At 56.8% G+C, this 21087-nt stretch overlaps 7 protein-coding genes across 7 annotated transcripts; 2 read left to right on the top strand and 5 right to left on the bottom strand.

Moving 5' to 3' along the window:
• Positions 1-1207: 1207 nt before the first annotated feature.
• On the top strand, positions 1208-2599 carry E0L32_006109 (uncharacterized protein; the record flags this gene model as incomplete). The annotated part of the gene is made up of 1 exon (XM_031140706.1): positions 1208-2599. The coding sequence occupies one exon, from the start codon at positions 1208-1210 to the stop codon at positions 2597-2599; it is 1392 nt and encodes a 463-aa protein (XP_030995090.1).
• A 913-nt stretch (positions 2600-3512) lies between these two features.
• E0L32_006108 (uncharacterized protein) lies at positions 3513-6987 on the bottom strand (the record flags this gene model as incomplete). Its single annotated transcript, XM_031140705.1, has 6 exons — positions 3513-4649; positions 4721-4923; positions 4984-5264; positions 5333-5718; positions 6031-6269; positions 6876-6987. The coding sequence occupies 6 exons, from the start codon at positions 6985-6987 to the stop codon at positions 3513-3515; spliced, it is 2358 nt and encodes a 785-aa protein (XP_030995089.1).
• Positions 6988-10585: 3598 nt separating this feature from the next.
• On the bottom strand, positions 10586-11866 carry E0L32_006107 (uncharacterized protein; the record flags this gene model as incomplete). Its single annotated transcript, XM_031140704.1, has 1 exon — positions 10586-11866. One exon carries the CDS (start codon positions 11864-11866, stop codon positions 10586-10588), a length of 1281 nt encoding a protein of 426 aa, XP_030995088.1.
• Positions 11867-13237: 1371 nt separating this feature from the next.
• Positions 13238-14140, bottom strand: E0L32_006106 (uncharacterized protein; the record flags this gene model as incomplete). Its single annotated transcript, XM_031140703.1, has 3 exons — positions 13238-13540; positions 13634-13899; positions 14011-14140. 3 exons carry the CDS (start codon positions 14138-14140, stop codon positions 13238-13240), a joined length of 699 nt encoding a protein of 232 aa, XP_030995087.1.
• Positions 14141-14856: 716 nt separating this feature from the next.
• Positions 14857-15523, top strand: E0L32_006105 (uncharacterized protein; the record flags this gene model as incomplete). The annotated part of the gene is made up of 2 exons (XM_031140701.1): positions 14857-14898; positions 14972-15523. The coding sequence occupies 2 exons, from the start codon at positions 14857-14859 to the stop codon at positions 15521-15523; spliced, it is 594 nt and encodes a 197-aa protein (XP_030995086.1).
• Positions 15524-16038: 515 nt separating this feature from the next.
• On the bottom strand, positions 16039-18992 carry E0L32_006104 (uncharacterized protein; the record flags this gene model as incomplete). Its single annotated transcript, XM_031140700.1, has 5 exons — positions 16039-17012; positions 17086-17949; positions 18022-18477; positions 18537-18618; positions 18675-18992. The coding sequence occupies 5 exons, from the start codon at positions 18990-18992 to the stop codon at positions 16039-16041; spliced, it is 2694 nt and encodes an 897-aa protein (XP_030995085.1).
• A 571-nt stretch (positions 18993-19563) lies between these two features.
• E0L32_006103 (uncharacterized protein) lies at positions 19564-20857 on the bottom strand (the record flags this gene model as incomplete). The annotated part of the gene is made up of 4 exons (XM_031140699.1): positions 19564-19901; positions 19961-20025; positions 20082-20554; positions 20678-20857. 4 exons carry the CDS (start codon positions 20855-20857, stop codon positions 19564-19566), a joined length of 1056 nt encoding a protein of 351 aa, XP_030995084.1.
• Positions 20858-21087: the final 230 nt, after the last annotated feature.

Raw genomic sequence — 21087 nt, 5'->3', positions numbered from 1 at the left:
GTCCGCGGTTGGACGGGCGAAACGGGGAACAGCAGCTTGGCGTTTGTGTGCTGCGGTATTTCTCGTCCTGTTTGGATCAAATGTTTTGTGTAAAAGACCTGTGCCGAGGAGTAGGCCCGTTTCAGGCTCCTGCGTTCCCCGAAGCCATGGAGGTTTGCCATGTCTGTTGCCTCTCCTCTCAGACGCAGCCTCCTGTATGGAGGCCTTCGTGATGATGATGGGCGGCATGCCTTGACAGAGACTTGTGAGACCCGTCATCTCGGATGGATGGACGGGATGGCACGGCTTGCCGGCGCGGCATTCGTTCGTTCGCATGCGGCCTGTAAAGTGTCGCGCAATTAAGGTTACAGGCTGAGGCTGCCGGGCTAGGTCTCTGGGAGGGATGGATCGCGTTCCAGTATGTGGAGGGCCAGGGTCCAGATCGCCGGCAGGCTTCAAAGCCACATCAGGTACCATCATGGATTCCCACATGGCGGGCGACACATGCTCCTTACGGCGGGAGTGGTTCCTGCGGTAGGCCCTCCTCCGCCCGTGGGAACTACTAGGTCACTTCGGCCGCAAACACCTGCCGGGATCTGCGGAGACAACCGCCGCGGAGATGCAAGATTCGCGAGAACCGTTCCTGCGGACCCGCGAGATGGACTGATGTTCATCGAAATTCTTCGCCCGATGTTCCTGGCTTTTCGATGCCACACTTGAGCCGGGCCCTAGGCAGCAAATCATGACTAAAGCATTTCCAAATTGACCAGGCCAAACAAAAAACTGATGATTTTCTGCCCTCTTGGAGGTTCGAGGCTAGTTGCTGCTCAGGTACCCGCGAAAAAATATGCCTACCCCAATGACACCGCTGCCCGTCGGCCCACTCTCGACAACTCGGGATGGCATATGGCATGATGAAGACGGCGGAGATGAGGAGAAACAACTTTCAAGATGGACCTCCTTGGCTCCTCGACACTTGCAAGATGGATAAATACCCACGAGCCCGCTCTCAACCCCGATGTTCTCGGAAATGCATCATCAGCATCCAGCATCCTCATCCACATCACGGCCCACCAGACCACAAAGGGACCAACAAGCCATCAGTAATCAACAGTATCACGTTTCCCGAGTTCACAAAGGTTTCACCCCGTCTTCCCTGAACAGATCTATATATATACCCGGAGAGATCCCCGACCTCACCGCCAGACCTCGTAAAACCACAGAGGACATGCTCTCGCGCATCGCCAAGTCCATCGTCCCGCGCTACCCCGTCGCCCCATCCTCCATCTTCACCCGCACAATGGCCTCCGTAGCCCAGCAACAACCGCACGCCAACGGCTCCGCCGAGAAGAAGGCCGCCGCGCCCGCGCCCTCGGTCACGCCGGAGCAGATCGCCATCGTCAAGGCCACGGCGCCCGTGCTCAAGGAGCACGGCGTCACCATCACGAGCCTGTTCTACAAGAACATGCTCGACGCGCACCCGGAGCTGCGCAACATCTTCTCCATGTCGTCGCAGGCGACGGGCCGGCAGCCGCGCGCGCTGGCGGCCTCGGTCCTCGCCTACGCCACCTACATCGACGACCTGCCCAAGCTGCAGCACGCCGTCGAGCGCATCGCCCACAAGCACGTCTCGCTGACCGTCCAGCCCGAGCACTACCCCATCGTCGGCAAGTACCTCATGGAGGCCATCGGCGCCGTCCTCGGCGACGCCGCCACGCCCGAGATCGTCGACGCCTGGACCAACGCCTACGGCGTCCTGGCCAACGTCTTCATCGGCCTCGAGGGCTCCATGTACAAGGCCCACGAGAAGTGGACGGGCTGGCGCAAGTTCAAGATCGCCAAGCGCGTCAAGGAGGCCGACAACATCGAGTCCTTCTACCTCGCGCCCGTCGACGGCGTGCCCCTGCCCACCTACCTCCCCGGCCAGTACATCTCCCTGCAGGTCAAGGTCCCCGAGCTCGGCCACTTCCAGTCGCGCCAGTACTCGCTCTCGCAGGCGCCGCGCAAGGAGGGCGACTACTACCGCATCAGCGTGAAGCGCGAGGAGGGCGCGACGGCGTCCGACGTCCCCGGCCTCATCTCCAACATGCTGCACCGCGACCTCAAGGAGGGCGACGTCGTCGAGCTCACGCACCCCCAGGGCGAGTTCTTCGTCGACCCGGCCGACGCCGCCAAGGCCGGCGCGCCCCTCGTCCTCATCTCGGGCGGCGTCGGCGCCACGCCCATCATGTCCATCCTCGACACCATGACGCAGCCCGGCGTCGCCAGCCAGCGGCCCATCAGCTGGCTGCACGCCTCGCGCTCCAAGCAGCTGCAGCCCTTCGCCGCCGCCGTGCGCTCCATCCGCGACGCCAACTCGAGCCGCGTCTCGTCGCGCGTCTTCCTCAACTCGGTCGCCGAGGGCGACGTCGCCGGCACCGACTACGACTTTGGCGGCCTGGGCATGGACCTGAGCAAGGTCGACAAGGCCAAGGACCTGTTTGTTGACAACACCAAGGCAGAGTACTACCTGTGCGGCCCGGAGCAGTTCATGATCGACATCCGGCAGGAGCTCGAGAACATGGGCGTCGAGAAGGAGAGGACCCACCTCGAGCTGTTTGCTACCGGCGATATTCAGTAAGAGAAATGACCGCATAGAGACTGGGAGGAGAAGAAAAGAGAAGAGCTAGATTAGAGGAAACACAAAAGACTTCCTGCGGTGTGTTTTAACAGAGATGGACGGAAGAATGGAGGAGAGGACGGGGAAGAACTGTACAACAAGACCACCGCATTCCACGGGCATTCATGATAGGCGTTTCTACATTGTCGATACACTGATAGATTACTGATCAGACTTGAATTCAAGAAAAAGTGCAAAGTATCTCCCTCATTCATTGTAAACAGTGAGCGAAAGGCACAGATGCCGCGCTTTCAAGATTGGCCGTCGCTGTAGTGCCACACACCTCACTCGACTTACCAGGCTTTGCATTGCGGAGAGAAGCAGGCAAGTTTGGCTCACCGCAAGACGATATATGAACATCACATGCGACATGTTTGGAGAACGAAAAGGTGCCAAAAAGTCGGGTCTTGAATTGTTTTGTGCTATCTGAAAGCTACGCCCATTTTGTCTTGTTTTTCAGAGACCAAATACCTTCGCGATGCCAGCTTCATCAGTCCTTGCCCACGTCTATATAACCGATCCCTGGAGGGATGTGGATTCTAGACTAAGAGAAGAAGAATGAAATTAGGAAGCAGATTGACAGCAACAAGAAATAGAACGAAATATCATCGATGAGTCTTCGCGCAAATTTGGTTGATGGTTGGTGTGGAACCAAACCGCCCCGAGCCAGCTGGAGAGTAAAAATGAAAAGCAACGAGCCGCAGACCAAAGAGCAATGTTTGAAAACCTTTGAACGCCAAGATGTTCCAGCGCCGAGACTAGGAGTGCACAGTGTAGGGAGGATGCCATGTGCTCGCGTTGCGGCACAGGGGGCCAAGTTACATATTCCGGGTGCTTCAGAAAACCGGACGCTGAGGTGTGCAGTTGAGGCACTCTAGGCGTTCTCGGGAATCTGAGGAGGAGGGACGATGGGAAGTTCCTTCTTCTGGGTGAAGTGGCGCGGAAGGCGGTTCTCGCCCTCCTTGTAGGGAAAGCCGGCCTCCTCGCGGGCCATGTCGTTGACCCACTGCTCATTGCCGTCGAGGCCACCCTTACCGTTCTTCTTGACACCGACCTCATGCCATTTGGCAGCCAGGTAGTACCAGCCGAGGGCGTTGCCGACTGTACCAACCTCGTCCGAGACGCCGGTGGCGGCAGCATGGCTCATCTTGGCATGGAGCTCATCGTCAGTGAAGAGGTCCAAAAGGTGCTTGGCAACTTGCTGCCAGTCACCAGGCTTGACAAGGTAGCCATTGACCTTGTCCTTGACCTGAAGGGGAATGCCACCAGCCAGGGTGGCAATGACAGGGCGGCCGGCGTGGAGTGCCTCCGAGACCTTGACCTCGAAACCCTCACGGGTCGAGAGTTGGAGGACGACATGAGCGTTGGCAATCATGGTGTTGAGGAGCTGGTCATTGGGCTCAAGGCGCATGACACTAATGTCTTGCATCAGGTGAGCGTAGTGAGTCTCGAGCTGGTGCATGGTCTGATCGAAGATCATCGAGGCATCAGGATCGTCAACGGAGCCGTTGCCACAGACGACGAGCTGGGGAACATCGGAGATGCCCTGGCGGTCGCAAAGACGGCGGAACTCAGCATACGAGTCGATGACCGTGGGGATACCCTTGGCCGGGTCAAAGCGTGCGACCTGGACGATGTACTTGCGCGCAGGGTAGTGCAGCTCAGTCATGCGCTGAGAGTGGCAAGCAGTATTGTAGAGATGGCCGTAGTAGCCGCTGTCCCACTGGTTGAGGTGCTTGTTGAGGCCGTCGAGCCAGTCAGTGGTCGCAGGGAAGTAGCAGACCTTCTCACGAGGAACAGTGTGAGGGACAAAGATGGGAATGGGGTGGCTGATAAACATGTCGGCCTGCTGGATGTTGCTCCAGAGGAAGTTCCAGATATCCTCCTGGGGGGAGCCCGGAACGGCAACGAGGTCGCTGCGGATCTGGATGTGGGAGCGGTAGAGAATAGGGCGATCAGGGGTGATCTTCTTGATGAGCGGGATGAGACCCGGCATCTGCGGATCGTCGATCTGAGAACATCCTGTCAGCTCAGGTCGACATGGTACAACGGTAGACAAGAATAAGGTAGAGAACGACTTACCACAATGACATCCGCACCACCCTCAGAGGCAGGTCGCAGGGGACCACCCTCGGACAGCCAGTAACGCTGGGCATTCTCGGTGATCCAGTCGATGATGGACTCCTTCTCCTCGGCGGAGATGCGCTGGTCAGGGTGGCTGACACCCTGCAAGATGTTGTGGATGTTCTTGGTGACGCGGAAGACTCCTGGGCGAGGCTTGGGGACTGTTTTGGTGTGATGAGCAGGTGTTGGCTGCAACGAGGATAGAGAAGTCATGTACTTACCATACCAAGTCAGGTCAACACCCATGAGCCGCGAGAAGCGGACGAGGGCGTGTCGCATCAGAGCGACACCACCGCCCTGAGGGGTGCTGCTGAAGAAGGCAATCTTGGTCTTGTTCTCGCGCAGAGTCTGCGTGAACTTCAGAGTGGCATCCCAGGTGCTCTGGCCGCAGGTATCGCGGTGGTTCTGGACCGTGTTGAGGTGGGCGCGGAAGCCGGCATCGGTCTGGACGATACCACGCCATCCAACCTGCAGGAGAGGAACGAGAGAGGGGCCAAAGTTCCTGCGGAGAAAGAGGGCAAACGGGTCAGACAATTGTCGAGAGCTAACAAAGGGAGAAGAAGCACTTACATGATGCACTTGCGCGCCATCGAGTCGGCCTGCTCATCAACGTTCTTAGCGTCCCAGAAGTTCCTATCCTTGTGCTCATCGTCCGGGCGCATGACAATGGGAACAATGTCAAGCTCGAGCCAAAGGCGAGAGCAGAGCTTGGGACTCATGTACTTGAGAGTCGTGGGGAGGCCAGCTCCAATGAACTTGGAGAAGTTCTCATGCTCATATCGCTCGACCTCGGCAATGACATAGTCGGCAATGAGGTCAGTGTCCATCCTCATGGCATCGTCGAGGACAATGCTTCGGACAGAGAAGTCGGTGAGGTACACTGTGTCATGGATGGCAATGGCGACAACCGCAGTGTGGTCATCAGAGAAGACAGCAGATATACCAAGGAAAAGAGTCTGGTGGACGTGTTAGTCACATTGCCTGACCGGATTGGAGGGGTGTTGCGGTGAAGCGACAGTGAGCGAAGATCAATGGGTCGGTGCCTTGCACCCCTGAGCCCGGTGCAGTCAATGGACAATTCAACTAGTTGACTGAACCACATAACATAGCATGATTGACGGACAAAAATTCTCACAAGGATACAAAAAGATGAACCCAGTTCAGAGAGAGAATGGGCATTCATGAAAGAACAGAGCAGTAATTCACAATTGCGACCCAGCTGAGAAACGTCTGGGGGTGAAGGTGAGAGGATTTCAAGGACAACTCACAGTAAGAGCTGGACCGAAGTGGCCCTCCTTCTCGATGAGAGTACTCATCTGACGCTTGCGGTGCACCGAAGTGCCCGTTGAGAACTTGCGGCCATTCTGGAACGCCATGACTGCGCGGATGAATGGTCGAAGCCGGTGATGGTGGTGGTCTCCGTCACTTGGTGTTGAAGTGCCACTGGCTGATGGTGAAAATTGATGGTGGTGTTTGCTGAGGAAGGCTGCAAATGGACTTTTGACTTCTGGTGTTGATGTGTGAGATGTATGAACAGACAAGACGATGCTTGGGGCTCAAAGTGGGACAAAGAAGACTGCAATGTGCAGTGTTGAAGGGTAGAATGGTGATTGGTGATGACAAGGATGGAGGAGAGAAAAGAGAAGAGGAAGAGAGGAGGATATGTTAGAGGGAAGATGAGATGGGAGAGATTGAAGAAATGTTTTGTGGGAAAAGGAAGAGTTTGTGGGATAAGGGCAAGGTATGGTTGTTGTTCTTGGTCGATGTCAATAAGGAAGGAGAGGTCTGGATGGGAGGGAAAAGATGCGATGGCAGGAGCTTTGACAGGTACGGAGCTCCTGAGCTGGGAAAGGCAGTCATAAGGTACAACCACAGAGCTCCCCCAATCCTAGGCTCCCACCCCTTCGCAGGCTGGCCTCGCCTCTCCCTTTGTACCTTCAAGGTTGGTCAAGGCGAGGCGGTGACGCAGGGCCCCAAGCCTGGTGACACTGCAGGGAGAGAAGTCGAAGGGGGGGGAAGAGAGAGACTTGTGATGTCTGGTACGAACGCAAAGTACTTTACATGGGGGCAGAGCAAGAGTGAGGAAGGAAGGCCTCTGCGATGTTCTGCTTACCAGGATTTGCTTCTGCAGGCTCTGCATGAGCAGACTGCATCTCGTGCCGGGGAGGCTGGCCAGGACTGCCGTTGCCCTCCCGTTTTCGTGCGTCTGGACCTTGCTCGGACATGGTATCAGGGGGGTCCACGCGGGCAGCAGCCTAGGTGTGTAGAGTATTCTGGACGGAAGGCGGTGGGCAACAGTCGGATGGGACCCGGTGAGGTAACTCGACCCAGAGTTCTTCTCTTGCTTCTCGTCTGATCTACAGGGATCTACGGATGGCGGCGTGCGGTGGCGGTGACTGCTATCTTGTGGTGTGTCAGTGTCGAGCTTGGTCTGCCAGTGCCTCCCTTGTCCGGTCAGAACTAGGTGGTGATAAATTCTGCTGCCAGGAACTCAGAGATAGGGAAAGGGTAGATTTTGATGACGACAATGTAGATCCGGAACATCTTGCTTCTCCAATTCCTACAAGAGCTGGCCCCCTCGTTTTGGAGGGGAAGGTCCCCACCCCCCAACGGCGCGACGGCGACAGCCAGGCTAGTCTGACTAGCAGACTGATCACGGGTGTGGGATGGGATTGGGGGCTTGCCATGGGTCGAAGCTTGAGGAGCTCCTAGCTAATGAGACGCCAATTCTCATCGGCGTGCTGTGTGACAAGCCACCGGGAAGAAGGACCCTTGCCGACTTGTGTAGACGACGAGATCCGCTATCGGCAGGGACTGGTGTCTCAATCTCGCCAGCTCCTTGAGTCGGCGTTGGGGAGGAAAAGGAACGAGCAGCTGCCTTGCGATGCGATGCCCATGAGATAGATGTCTACCTACTCCCACCCTCTGTCCCAATGGAGCAAAGTGAAGATGGGGGCGCCCCCGGCAAGAAGTCACCAAGATACAGGCCCACCTTTCTCCTTCGTCCATCTGCGAGTCAGGGACGGAGGAGCTCTGAGACATTGAGAGCTTCTGGAAACAGAGAGTAGCATCGTGGGCATGGATGGGGAAGAGGGAACAGGACGCGTGGGATTTGCTTTTTGGAATGGCAAGCTGAGCAGCTGCTACCCCGCGAAGCACGTACACACGCACGCCCGGACAGCAAGCAGCCTTTGCTCGTGTCACAGACCATTGGATTGGCCTGACGGAAGAGTCGGTGAAGGCTGGATGAAACCTAGCGGTGAACGCGACTTGGCTCATCAAGCAGTGCAAACAGTGCAGTAGCTACCTCTCCGGTGCATGTCAAGTTCGTCCGGTGTACAGGGTACTAGGCGTGGTGATGCAGGAAGCCAGGGAGGTGGAAGGGGGCCCGGTCCAGAGATAGGTAACTGCGATGAGAATTTGGGACGCTGACTTACAAGGTAGTGTGGAGACGGCTCTGACGGTTGTATCGCCTCCAGAATGTAAATGTCGTGTTCCCGTACTGGATCTTTGCTCAGCTCGAAGAGATATGGAGTTCTGCCTTTGTCATACCCTTCGGAGGGACGAGAAATCGGACACACTACACCTATTATTAAGGAAAGAGTGTCAGGGCTTCGAATGTCTACTGTCAGCAGATTCCAATTTCTATGACGTGAGAAAACGAGGCTGACGCCCGAAGTGTCCGGCCACCATCAGAGCCATGGAGGGGACTGTTCAGGCCTCACCCCCCACTGATCGCTCCTCAGCTTCCCACCCAAGTGGCCAATGCATGCAAGTGATGGTCAGATTAGTTGACGGACTGCCAACAGAAGTACTTGGCTATCCATCAAGCCCGGATTTAGGTAGTGGGATAGCCCTTCCGAGTTCCAGGGCAAGGATGTGACAAGGATATTGATTGTTAAGATTGAGGTAGCTCCTGACGAACTTCCGTCAGCTATCCAGACGCCCACTTTGCATGCTACCAGCTGCACGTTTGGGTAGTGGAGGGTATCCAGGGATCCATCTTGACTTGCCAGGCCTTCCAAGGGCGAGCTACGAGAGGGACTGTGTGTGAACCGCGGCCGTCCCATCGAGAGCTACCTGCCTATCTCCATCGGCAATTTTTGGCCTCTGCCAGCTCATAAATGCACCGATTGGACTCGTGCAGTTTCCCAGATATGGAGTGGACAGATCACCTGTCCTCATCCAAAAACAATATGCATCGTGTCACTCGTTCTATTTGTAACTCTCTCGGCTCTGTGGCCTGAGATGGGCCAGCTGCAGGCACTCCGACCGACACGGGAACCCCGCGTCAAAACGGTCTGGGTTTCGACAGGCCTCCCTTGTGAGCTGTTGGACACCACCCCAGCCCGTTACCAGGGCTCGAGATGATATCCCTGCGGTCTGCTCGTTAGCTTCCGCAGCAGCCATGCAGGTGACCCCACCGCAAACATGCAGAAGAGGGTCGCTAGTGTTGGAGCACGGGCACACCCCTTGGAATCTCTTGGTGGTTGTTGGCATTACAGTGGGTGTGGGAAGAAAGAAGGGTTCTTTGAGGCGGCCGGACAGAGAAGGGGGGGGACATGGCCATCGGGTATGGGCCCATTGCATCAAAAAGATCGTGCTAGACTACAATCTTCACGAGCTTTTAATTTTATTCTTTGTGAGGAGCTTCAGCTTCGCTGGCAGAATGCACGCCCTGGTCAAAGCATTCGATGACGCTGTGCTGTCCCACTTGGGCACTTGGGGGTACTTGGCTCTCTTGCAAAAATCATATGATTTTGAAGCGATGACGAGCAACGTTTTACCCTGTTTCCGGCGCCAAAAGGACCCAAGAACCAGGGCCGGATATTGGGCACTCAGCAAAAGTCGGTCGGTCCTCTTGCGGACTTTGCGACAAAACGTGGTCTCCTCCATTCCGTGGCGAACAGGCCTGCATCCCGACGCCTCGGACACCATCCGCGGAGGAGAAACATTGGTGGGATCGTAATGGAACACAGGCGGCAGTTGGGGCGAGCTGGTGGTGTGAAGGCCACGCCGCGAGGGTGTCATGTGTCGTATCGAAATTTTCCATCCGATATGCAGACCGCCAATGCGATATCCTACTGGCCATGGGGGCGCTGCCGCGGGAGAGGCATCCCGCGAGGGCATTACGAAGTTGCGTTGACTGACCGCGAGTTGTGGGAGAGTCTCTCGGGGGAGGGAGTTCCCCCACGCCACAGCACGGCCTCCGAGGTGGTGCCAGGAACACGCGCTACTGGGCGAGAATCTATGACAATATTCCCGAGATCATATCCAGCATCTTCTATCTTTGCCTCTGGAAGAAAGCCAGATAGACTTCGTCCGTCGATCCGCAAAGGAGAGATCCGCGATGAGCTCTGAAGCTGTACCCATTCGGCTGGAGATGATCTGACACCCCTGGCTAGCGCAGGACCTGAGCCCACTGTTTGAAGGCTGAGAGATCCGCTAAAGATCCACAGGAGCTTCCTTTCAGCGTCAAGCCATGGCGCAAGCTAGACGCGACAGCGGAACCTTTCAGTTCACAACAGAGCTCGCCTGCCAGGCCTCTGAAGAATGTGTGTCTATTGTCATGGCTCTAGGCTCATCATGAATCATATCTATCTAGGCAAGAAGGTATGTGCTATCCACAGGTGCCTGGCTGCACAGGATTGGTCGCCACGGCGAGAGAAGTTGCTCGCGGCAAGGTTCACAGCTGACCAGGCTCTAGAGTTCAGCAGGTCCCGAATAACGCGAACCAAACTCCAACAACCCGAGGATAACAAGTCTGCTCGATCATAACAATGCCTCCCCTTCAAGCTCAATTTGACCAGATCAGCTGCCTCCCTACATCCCCTTCGTCGCCGACCCGACCCTGTCAAACACGCCCGCAAGCCAGTCCAGCGCCTGAAGCGCCAGCTGCCCCTCAGCGCCGAGCTGGCAGTGCTCGCCGGCGCCCAGCTCCGTCTTGAACAGCACGTACGCATCGCCCTTCTCCGGCTTCAGGTGTTTGGCCACGATCTCCGCCTGGCCCGGCGCCATGGTGTCGTGCTGCCCGGAGGCCACGAACAGCGGCGCCTCGACCGCGTCCAGCACGCCGCCCTCGAGGTTGTACATGCCCAGCTGGCGCAGCCAGTCGTACGGGCTGTCGGTCTTGAAGGCCCACAGGCCCTGGTCCATGGCCCAGCGGAACAAGCTCGGCGCCTCGGGGGACCTGTACACGGCCCACGCGACGGCGTCGAAGGCGGTGCCGTTGCCGGACTCGAAGGCGGCGCGCATGAACCCCGGCATGCCCGGCAGCTGCGCGTCGAGCAGGTCCCAGAGCCCGTCGACTGCCAGCACGGCCGCGAGGCGGCGCTCCCTGCTCGCGGCGAGGGGCGCCAGCGTGCCGCCGAACGACCAGCCGCCGAGGGCCACGCGGCGCGTGTCGACGTCGGGCCGCGTGTGCAGGTAGTCGACGACGGGGGTCACGACGGACCACCAGTCCGGCCGGAAGCCGAGCCCCTGCTGCCGGCGCACGGTGGGCTGGCCGGGCCCCTCGTAGGTGGCGCAGTTCCAGCCGCGGGCGAGTACGGCGTAGCAGATGCTGTGGTACAGGGCCTCCTGGGCGCCGTCGTAGCCGCTGCCGACGAGGAGGGTCGGGATGCGGCGCTCGGGCGAGCAACTCTTCTTGCTACCGCTCCTCCGCCGCGTGTGTGGATGGGCCGGGTAGAAGATGACCGGGATAGTAAAGTTGGACGCCTGGACGGTAACGCGCTCGGCGGGGGCGGGCAGCTGGGCGGTGGCCTTGTCAAAGTCGGCCATCTGCTTATCCCACAGCGTGTAGAGCCTCGGGTCGCTGACGTTGCCGTGGATGAAGAAGTCGGCGGCGCGGTAATAGGACGCCGAGCGGAAGTAGGCCGAGCTGGCCGAGATGTTATACCCCTTGGCCTCGGCCTGGACTCCCTGCTCGTGGATGGCGTCGGCGAGGAACTTGAACTCGGAGTAGAAGGACTCGAAGTCGCCGGGGACAATCTGCGAGGCGGCTCGGAGGACCTCGCCCGTGTTGGAGCCGGCGGCGCCATTAGCGAGGGCCAGCAGTTCCTGGAAGTAGAAGGCGAACTGGGGGTCAGAGGACTGGGCGAACATGGGCGCCGTGCTGTTGGAGGTACTGTTGGTCGCCGCGAGCTGGACGCCAGAGACAATGTTGTTAGTAGAAAGGTAAGTCAAGGAGGGTAAGGCAAAGTGGAACTAACCGAGCTGGCCAGGAGGCAGCTCGCTGGGAGCAGTGCTTGCTTGAGATGCATCTTGGGCGTCTGAAGAGGCAAGTGCCAAGCTTTGGGAGTCGGACAGAGAGTGAGATGTCAATCTCCAGGATCTTTTGAATGACAGGCGCCAAGAATGCAGCTTTATATCCCCCCGAGGTCGGTCCACCTCAACCAACAACGATCCTCCACGCAGAATGACCGCCACCATCTCGCTTGCCCGACCGTTGCCACGAGGCTAGTTATTGACTAGGAACCAGCTTGAATCGTTCATGGATCAAATTAATACAGGTACAAGTAGTCCCCGTCTGCGGAAACCCCCCTGGTTCGGTAAGGTGGGTTGAGTCTTCGCTTTCGTTATCGTTTAGCGTTGAGACGGCGAGTTACGAGGAGGCGGACAGACGGGCCACTCTCCCCGCTTACCACTTCCTCAGCCTCTATGCAAACGCGGAAACAATGGACTGGTGCTACGGGCTGTTATAGAGGCCGTTTGATATTGATATCTCGGTGGGACTTGAGTTGAACATCAGTGACTCGAGACCGCTGATTCCTGACCCAGGTCCGTAGCCTGTGCTTCATCACAAGTCTTCTAATACAAGAATGGTGAGCAATGAGATCCAAGACCTTCTCCCGCCCAAGTTGAACTCGGACTCTTGAATTGGGTCTGGTCCTGACTACATGTATGTCGTGCCCGTAGGATTCCAATGGCCACATCTTTGAGCTAAATCAGGTAGCTCACTCGGACACCGACCCGCTCGAGGCTTTTCTTAAGGGACCTCCACCGATGAGCTTGCACAAAGGCTGCGGAAGTCCAGTCTGGCATGCCAAAAGAAATAAAAACGGCAGCGTGGAAAGGTTACTGGATTTCAACGAGGCGGAGTGAGAGTTCGGAGCCGTTCGGGAAGGTCGGCGGGGCGTTTGTGGGATTAAGTCCTTGGTTGCCCTCCGCGTGGGCTGGGGACCAGACTGTTGGCCGTATTAGGTGCGGAACCCGATATTCCTGATGCCAGCGAGTGTTGCCAGACAAGCTCACTTTAAGCCATCGGACCCGGGGCGCGCCCCGGGCCAGCCAATAAACACGAGAGGGAGTCCAATACAGTATTTGCACACTTCAGTGACTTTGTATTGCCAAACTACTTGCTATACATGAAGTCTATCGCACGCCATTCGGCCCTTGCGGTAGACTCTTGATTCAGGAGGAAGAACCTCTCCCGACACACCAGATTCGCTTACACGCTCCGAGCCATGGGTCGGCTTAAGCCTTGCCGAAGCGCTCGGCGACGGTCTTCCAGTTGACGACGTTCCAGATGGCGTCAAAGTACTCGGCCTTGCGGTTCTGGTACTGCAGGTAGTAGGCGTGCTCCCAGGCGTCGATGCCGAGCAGGGGGACGAGATTGCCGGTGACGGGGTCCTGGTTGGCGCGGGTGACGAGCTGCAGGTTGCCGGCCGACTTGTCCTTGGCGAGCCAGGCCCAGCCGCTGCCCTGGATGCCGGCGAGGGCGGTGTTCATCTGCTTGCGGAAGGTGTCGAAGCTGCCAAAGTCGGCGTCGATCGCTTTCTACAGCAAGGCAAGTTATTGGTTAGCAGAGCTCGCGAGAAATATCGTAGAAGGTGGCTGGGAAAAGATGGAAAACTAAAGAAGGACACGTACCTTGAGAGCACCGTCGGGCTCGCCGCCACCGTCACGGCTGGCGGGGGCCAGGTTCTCCCAGAAGAGGGAGTGGTTCAGGTGACCACCGCCGTGGAAGTTGAGGAGAGGAGCCAGGGAGGCGGCCTTGGTGTAGTCGCCCTTGCCCTCGGCCTCGGCGATCGAGTCGAGGGCGCTGTTCAGGCCATTGACGTAGGTCTGGTGGTGCTTGCTGTGGTGCAGCTCCATGATCTGGCCGGAGATGTGAGGCTCGAGCGCGCCATAGTCGTCTGCAGAAAGGGCATTGTGGTTAGCTCCGCGGCGATAACTTCGGGGACGTGAATCTCGGGCGCTGTCCAGTGCGGCGACACTTGGTCAATGGACGAGTTCTGCACACGTACAGGGCATGTCGGGCAGGGTGGCCTTGCCACGGACAAAGGTGGTGCTGGCCATGGCAGCAGCGGGCTTCATGGCGCGGGATCGAAGGGCTCCCCGCAGGGCCGGAGTGGTTCGCATGAGGGTCGAGGCCATTGTGGTTGATCTGTTGCGTTCAAAAGAGCTGTGAAGCTGTGGCTGGTCAATTCAAGTCGCGGAAGCGAAGGCGCGGTTTATGATAGAATTGGAAGACGATGCAGTGTTTGCTGATGATGTAGACTTTGACTTACTCTTCTAACCGGAGGAACGGACGACTCTTTGGAAGGAATTGGGCCGGGGGATCGAGAGAGCGGCAGTGGAGCTTTGAAGGTTCTTGGAGGTTCTTGAGTCGCAGCGATGACTGATGGAAGCTCGGCTAATGATGTCAAACCAGGCCGAATCACGACTGGCAGGCCTCGAAAATCCGAGGGCGGTTGGCCCGAGCTCCAAATGCTCCAATGCTCCCTCAGTCACAGTGTCGTCATTCTGAGGACCCCCCTGGACAGACTCCAGTTTTGTAGTTTTGCTCACTAAGCAGACACTCTGTGCCGCTGTGGCTCCCACTATCTCCGCCTGCATGATGCTGCTGCAAAGTGCTGGTTGGCTTGTCTAGGCGATAACGATAGCGAGTGGAGAGAGCCACAGTCGCGCCTTTGGGCGATTCACTCCACCAAAAACAAGTCCACGTCGCGTTGCATTTGGAGGACTGCACAGGTGGTGATAGCTTGTGGAGGTGTACTTGCCATTGTCTTTCTGTGAAGGCGGTGCCAACTTGGATTGAAAGAGGCCTGTGTGTGTGTTTGTCCTGTCGTTTCAAGGAACCGCCCTCCAAGATGTCCTATTACGACATAGATGCCATTCTCACTGATGCTGAGGTACAGACATGACCTTTGGTTCTCAGTCCAACCCAGACAACACCATGCTGACACTCACTTCTCCCCTCGATAGAAAGTCCCCTGCGAGTTCAACCTTGATGTGCCAGAGCTAGGATACCTCGACAACAACCCCGCTCATGCTCTCAAGGCCGGCACCAAGATCGGCCTCCCCCTCTGGCTCGCCGAGATGCTTGCCCTCGCCAACACCTCTAGGGCAGACGACCCAGACGAGGGCCGCTCCTTTGTCTCCCTGAACCTCCCTCCGGCTCTGTCCAACGATGTCGTCCAGGCTCTCAAGGCCGATCCCCGCGCCGTCACTCTCCGCGATCAAAGCCCGCACTTCTACGGCCTCGCGACGCGTATGCTGGACCTGTTCGAGGAGCCCGAGCTGGGCGCCGTGGTACGCAAGACCTTTGTCGTACGCGCGAACGATGTTGGGCTACACGCTCGCAAGGCTGGTGGTGGAGTTGGCCGGGGGAAAGAGGAGGGCAGCAACCTCGGCGTTGGTGGTGCTGGAGAGGAGTTCCTACGAGGGCTGGACGAGTGGGAAAGACAGCTCTTCCGCAAGGCGCACGATGGTACAAAGGCCGGCAAGGAGTACCTAGATAATGTTAAGAAGGGCTGAAGGAGGCGTGTTGCCATCACCAAGGTCGCACTTGTCCAGGACCGCATGATTCGACTCGAGGCTGGGGTGACTGCTGCCGGGAGAACTCGCCCTTTTCAGGCAAGATGACCACCGGCAGATCGTCCATGCATGGCCCAGGAGAGATCTCGTCCATCGAACAGAGTCTTGACTCCATAGGGAAGCTCTCAGCCAATGGGTCTCGGAGTCACAGGGCGCCGCTGATGAGCACCTCGCTCAAGCCTTCGAGCTTGCGATCAAGTATGGAAGAGGGAAATGAAGGTACCGGTGCAGGGTCGTCCATTCTAAGATTGTGGGAACGAGAAAGTCTCAATGGCACGAGATGGCCTGGGCGACACTACAAAGCAGGCGATTCGGAGTTGGTTAGGGCTGAGCTGTAATGCAAAGAGATGAATAACGAAAGATACCAAAATAGACGATACTAGGACCAATACCTTCCCTCCCTCCTCCAGCAATCATCGCACACCTCGTGCCGATACCCAATCCCGTCCATCAACTCAATGAAACTCCCCCGGTCCAGGACCGAAATGAGTGCCGTTTGCCAGAGGATACAAGACGCAAGCCTCTCCCTCGCAGCCCTGATTGACCACGTTGTTCCCCCACCAATCCAAGGTGATCTGCTTCCACTGCAGCGTGAAGAACAGAACGATGGCCGCAATAGCGATCCCCGACGACAGGCTCGCCGACAGGACAAAGTTGTACTTGGCCCAGAGCCCCAAGAACCGGGTCTTCATGTAGATCCACGACAGCCACGCGATCGGCACAGCCGGCCAGGTGTAGCTCATGTTGTAGGGCGCCCACACGATCCCGCCGTACAGCATGGCGATCGGGTGGATCTGCCGCATCCACCGCTGCTTGAACCGGCGCTGCACGAGCCAGAAGACCAGGGGCAACGCGAGCCCCAGGGGGAACCCGATCAGCGTCGCCGTGTACTGGCCCCCCGCGCCAAAGACCTTCTTCGGGCCGATGGTGCCCCACAGCACCGACGCCGTGAAGAAGGTGTTGATGCCCGGGCAGACGTACCGGTTCGGCGCGTTGGGCGTGCACACCCCGGGGATCTGGTTCATCTGGAAGTTGAGCACGCCCGTGCAGACAAAGGTCGAGACGACGGTGGCGGCGACCTGGGCCCAGAAGGTGTGCCGCGGCGGGATCTTGAGGTAGTGCGCGAGCTTGAGGTCGTTGGCGAACCAGACGGCGTGGGCGCAGGTCACGTAGCCGAACGACTTGAAGTAGTTCATGGCCAGCGCGTTGCCCTCGACCCACGACCCGCCGATGAACTCGGCCAGCACGTTGAGCGTGACCTCGATGCCCGTCATCGACTTGATGATGCCGACCGGGATCACGAAGAGGAGGCACAGCGCGATGCCGTAGAAGACGACGCCCGGCGTCGTGTAGGTCTGCCAGCCGGCTATGCCGCCGATGCTGAAGCCGATGGCGGCGAGGAGGACGATGGCGTACCACCATTCCGGGACTGCGTCGTAAGCATGCATGTTAGCACTGGAAGACTCTGCGAGGACTAGCCCTCGGAGAGCGCAAGCACCAACCTTCCGGGTATTTGGCCATCAGGCGATTGTGGACGTCTTGATACTGCCCGGCCTCCGCCTTCTTCTTCCTGCGAAAGCTGTTGACGAGGCTGTTCCATCCCATGCGTATCTCGTAACGGTGAAACAGGAGGATGGTCATGAGCGTTGCAGGATAGATCGCGAAGAAGCACGCGTATGTGGTGACGCTACCAGCAGTCAGGTAGGCCGGCGAGTAAGCCTCGTACTTGGTCTTGTCAAAGATGGCTCGGTCATCGATGGCCCGCGAGACATTGTAGGGCTTGGCCGTGTTGTCATAGATCCGGTTGCTGATCATGGGCAGGTGTCCCGTTCCGTACGCGTTGGAGTACCACAGGCCGAGCACCAGGAACCCGGCAATGAACATGCCCAGGGTCTTGTTGGCCGTGGCGAAGAATGGTACCATGAGCGGATCCGTACCGTCAAAGAGGAGAATGTTCCAGTCAAATGTCGGCCACGGGTTGAGGCCCAAGCCGTTCTGAAATCCGACGATGGAGTTCAGCTTAACATTGTCCGGGGCGATCCATGACATCCAGCTGAATATCGAAAGCGCCTGGAAGATGTAATTGGGGAACCAAAAGTACACAAACATTGCGGCGAAGGCAACAAGGAAGAACTTGAGACGGGAGGCTCTCCAGACTATGTTCCATGGTCCCCGTATCGGCAAGTTCCTGTCTGTGTGGAAGGCAGCGTTCAGTGCGATGGTGACGAGTGACGCTGGCCATACACAGTATGCTGGGTAGACTAAGAAGCGACGCGTCAGACCAGCCAGGCCATATCCGATGAGGCTTGTGCCGAGAGCGATGAGTATTTGGTAACTAAACTGTCCAGCGTAGGACTGGTTGAAGTCTACATGATGTCTAATGGTCAGCGTGTATCTCTGAAAGAGTCTTTTTCTCGGTTAGAAGGGATGATGCTCACACTGAGGTAAATACTGTGTCCAAATGATAGAACTTGTGTAAGGCGTCTGATATGCAACATTCGCCATGATGGTGATAAGCATATGCTCCTTACGGCTGAACGGTCCTGGGTTCAGACTGATGCGGCTGCCGAACATGGTGACACCCCAATCGGGCAGCATCCACTCCATGGCCTTACCGAGAGGATATGATAGAAGCTGTGCCACGTTGGCAGTCACAGAGATGGCAGGTAGTCGAATCGAGAACAGCTGGTTGATGAAACCGAGTATGACCGAGAAGACGAGTCCGATGATCCACGCACGGATGGTGGAGCAGGGCGTAGACGGGTCGTCGTGATTATCGACGACGGAACGCACCTCGGAGTAAGGGCTGTTATTGGTAATCAGGGCTGCTTCGAGCTTCATCTCATAGATCAAGTCCTCATGCTTCTCCGGCTCTGCAAAGACGTTGTCGTTTCCTATGGTCCCGCCATCAGCTTTTATGCTGCCCAATGGCCATTGCCAGATACAGACCTACCCAGGAAACCCTTGATCTTTTCCAAAACTGGATACGGGAAGTTGGGGTCGTTGTTGTGCATTTTCAGCACATTCGTCATCAGCTGTAAGATGAAGCTTTAGCACTGAGGTAAGCAAGAAAAGGGGGATGCTGACATACTGCCTTCACCTCTTCGAGTGACATTGCATTCGCCGTAGCCTTGGCCTCATTGAGGTCTCCCTCAGTGACATTAAGAGCGCTGTTGACCCACATCAGTATCTTGCTAGACATAATAGGCTTGATTGACCGTTCGTACTTTTCCACCCTCTCGTCCGTGGGTCGATCAGCTAAGCTGTGACTTGTCTCCTGGGTCAAAATGTCAGACCTCCTCATAGTATTGGGCAATCGAGACAGGGCCTGTACCTTTTTGGCCACATGTCCTTGATCCGGTTCCCCAGAGAGACTTGACTCCTGTAAAGCAGCAACTGCTGTGGACATTGTTACGGATAGTTAGAGACAAACTTGCACACAACGGGATCGCTGTAAGGCCGTATTATCAAAAGGATGAAGAGGAAGAGGCGATTCCATAGGTCTTTGATTCCTATCACGCCATAACGCAACAGTAAAAATCGACTTGGAGTCTGTGGTATCGTGAAGACGAAGGAACTGTAGCTATTTAGTCCATTATCAACTGTTGTGTTTACTTCCGGGGCGTGCATATGCCGGCCTTGGCCGGGCAGTTCCGCGAACCAGGGTTCTGAATTGTCTGGCAGAGCTTATTGAGCGACATTTCCTAGCATAGTCGCGCTTTGATATTGCCTCAATTCTTCTCCCGAGCGAGTTTAAGTCTTGGCTGTCTTGATAAGCCGGTCGATGGTGTATATCAGTCTGAGAACAGATCCCGACGCCCTTGAATGCTAAGCGTTCCATCCAAGTTCTTACAGCCCTCTAGCGACAGGAGCATCTACAGCAATTCTAGAAGCTTGTAAATGGACCAGAGGTAGACATCTGTCACAAGCCCTCTTAGCTTGCGCATAAGCACATTGAAAGCTACTGGACCTCGCGAAACTCAGGTATTTCTTGTGCCGTTCAGTGGAAGCTCGTCTCCCGATCCCGAGTCACTATTGCCGTGATGCTTTTCCACACGTTGTGTGTCGGTATCGAACCTGTAGTCATTCTCGAGTCGTTGAAAATGTTTCGGTCCCGACTTTGGGCCTCCTGCTCCACCAATGGTAACAAGCTCCGTGGCCCCGGCGGATCTGCCACTCTTTGCCGCCTTGCTGGTAGATCGGCTTTCGAACTGGCTGGAGATTTTAAGCATGAGGGGCCGGAGGGTCGGTAAGCAGACGGCAATGGTGCCGCAAGCCACCTCAACCACGCACCAGGTACAAGCTGTGGCAAGAGTACCTGCTTGAGATGTGAGTAACCAAATCCTTGGCCTCGAAGCTGGATCCTGGATGACTAACCTGTCGTATCGATGGGATCAAACTGCATAATGGTCGTGAATCGATATATGCTGGCAAACATGACGCTGGTGTCTTGTCAGTGCCAGGGACGAGGGAGACTGGGGTTAGCCCCATAGCTTACAAGCTACCAGTCAAGAACATGAGGCACAGAGACACTCGCTGGGTCAGGTTGGCGTTCAACTTCCAGACCTGTCTTATCGGCAGACACAAGATAGCCACATCCGACAGGATATTGGGAATGGCATTGCCGATGAAAGATGCCTTTAGGTTGATGCATGACCCTTCCTGCAACCAGGGCATCCATGCTCTCTTGATAGGGTTGCACTGGAAGATGCAAACAGCGTTGATGGAGATCCACCAAGCGACCACGGTTGCGCCGATGATCCAGGCCGCGATCTTGAAGCCGCGCGACGGGAAGATCCGTATGTACATCTGCAGCAGAGCCAGCTTGACCAACAGCACCGCGGTAACGTATATGCATTCGAAGGCGAGGAGAAGCTTGAAGAAGATGATGAGGTCGTCTTGCGGCACAGTCGCGGCGGGAGCTCCGAGTCCGTGAGCAATCACTGCGTCACGAAGGTCAGGACGACGGCGCTTAAGTGAGTATCAGGAAAGGAATAGACTCACTGGCATAATTTATCGCACCCGTTATGTAAACAACCACCTACAGACCGTCAGGAGCTGTCTGGCCTTCCTCGCTTCGTTATTGCTACTTACCAAGGCGGCCACCGTCATCCAGTCATCGGGACCAATGCCGAGTCGCATATGCCTAGCCCAGAAACGCAAGCCGACGAAAACAGTCGCAAGCACGAGGAGTGCCGTGGTGGTGCCGTTGAGCTCTCTGGCCCGATCATTGACGAGCGGGCCAACACGCGGATAGATCGTCGCCGTATCCATTGAACTGTCGCGCTGGTCGAGAGAATGGAGTCACTCACAACAGGGAGGCATTCGATGAGGCGATGCCGCCCTTAAGCAACTTCTCGAGCTATTTCTTGTGCGTCGTGCAGCTGAATATCTGGAGAGCCCAGAGGGCGGAACGTTTCTTCTCTTGGTCATTCGTGAGGAGAGATTTGTAACTCTCCGTTGTCAACCCGGAAGAGGAGTTCTCTCCGTACAAGGTCAGGACA

Source organism: Thyridium curvatum (genome assembly GCF_004353045.1).
Source record: "Thyridium curvatum strain D216 chromosome Unknown NODE_34_length_383523_cov_77.689754, whole genome shotgun sequence".
NCBI classification, from domain to species: Eukaryota; Fungi; Ascomycota; class Sordariomycetes; order Thyridiales; family Thyridiaceae; genus Thyridium; species Thyridium curvatum.
This window is presented reverse-complemented; position numbering and strand designations above follow the sequence as displayed.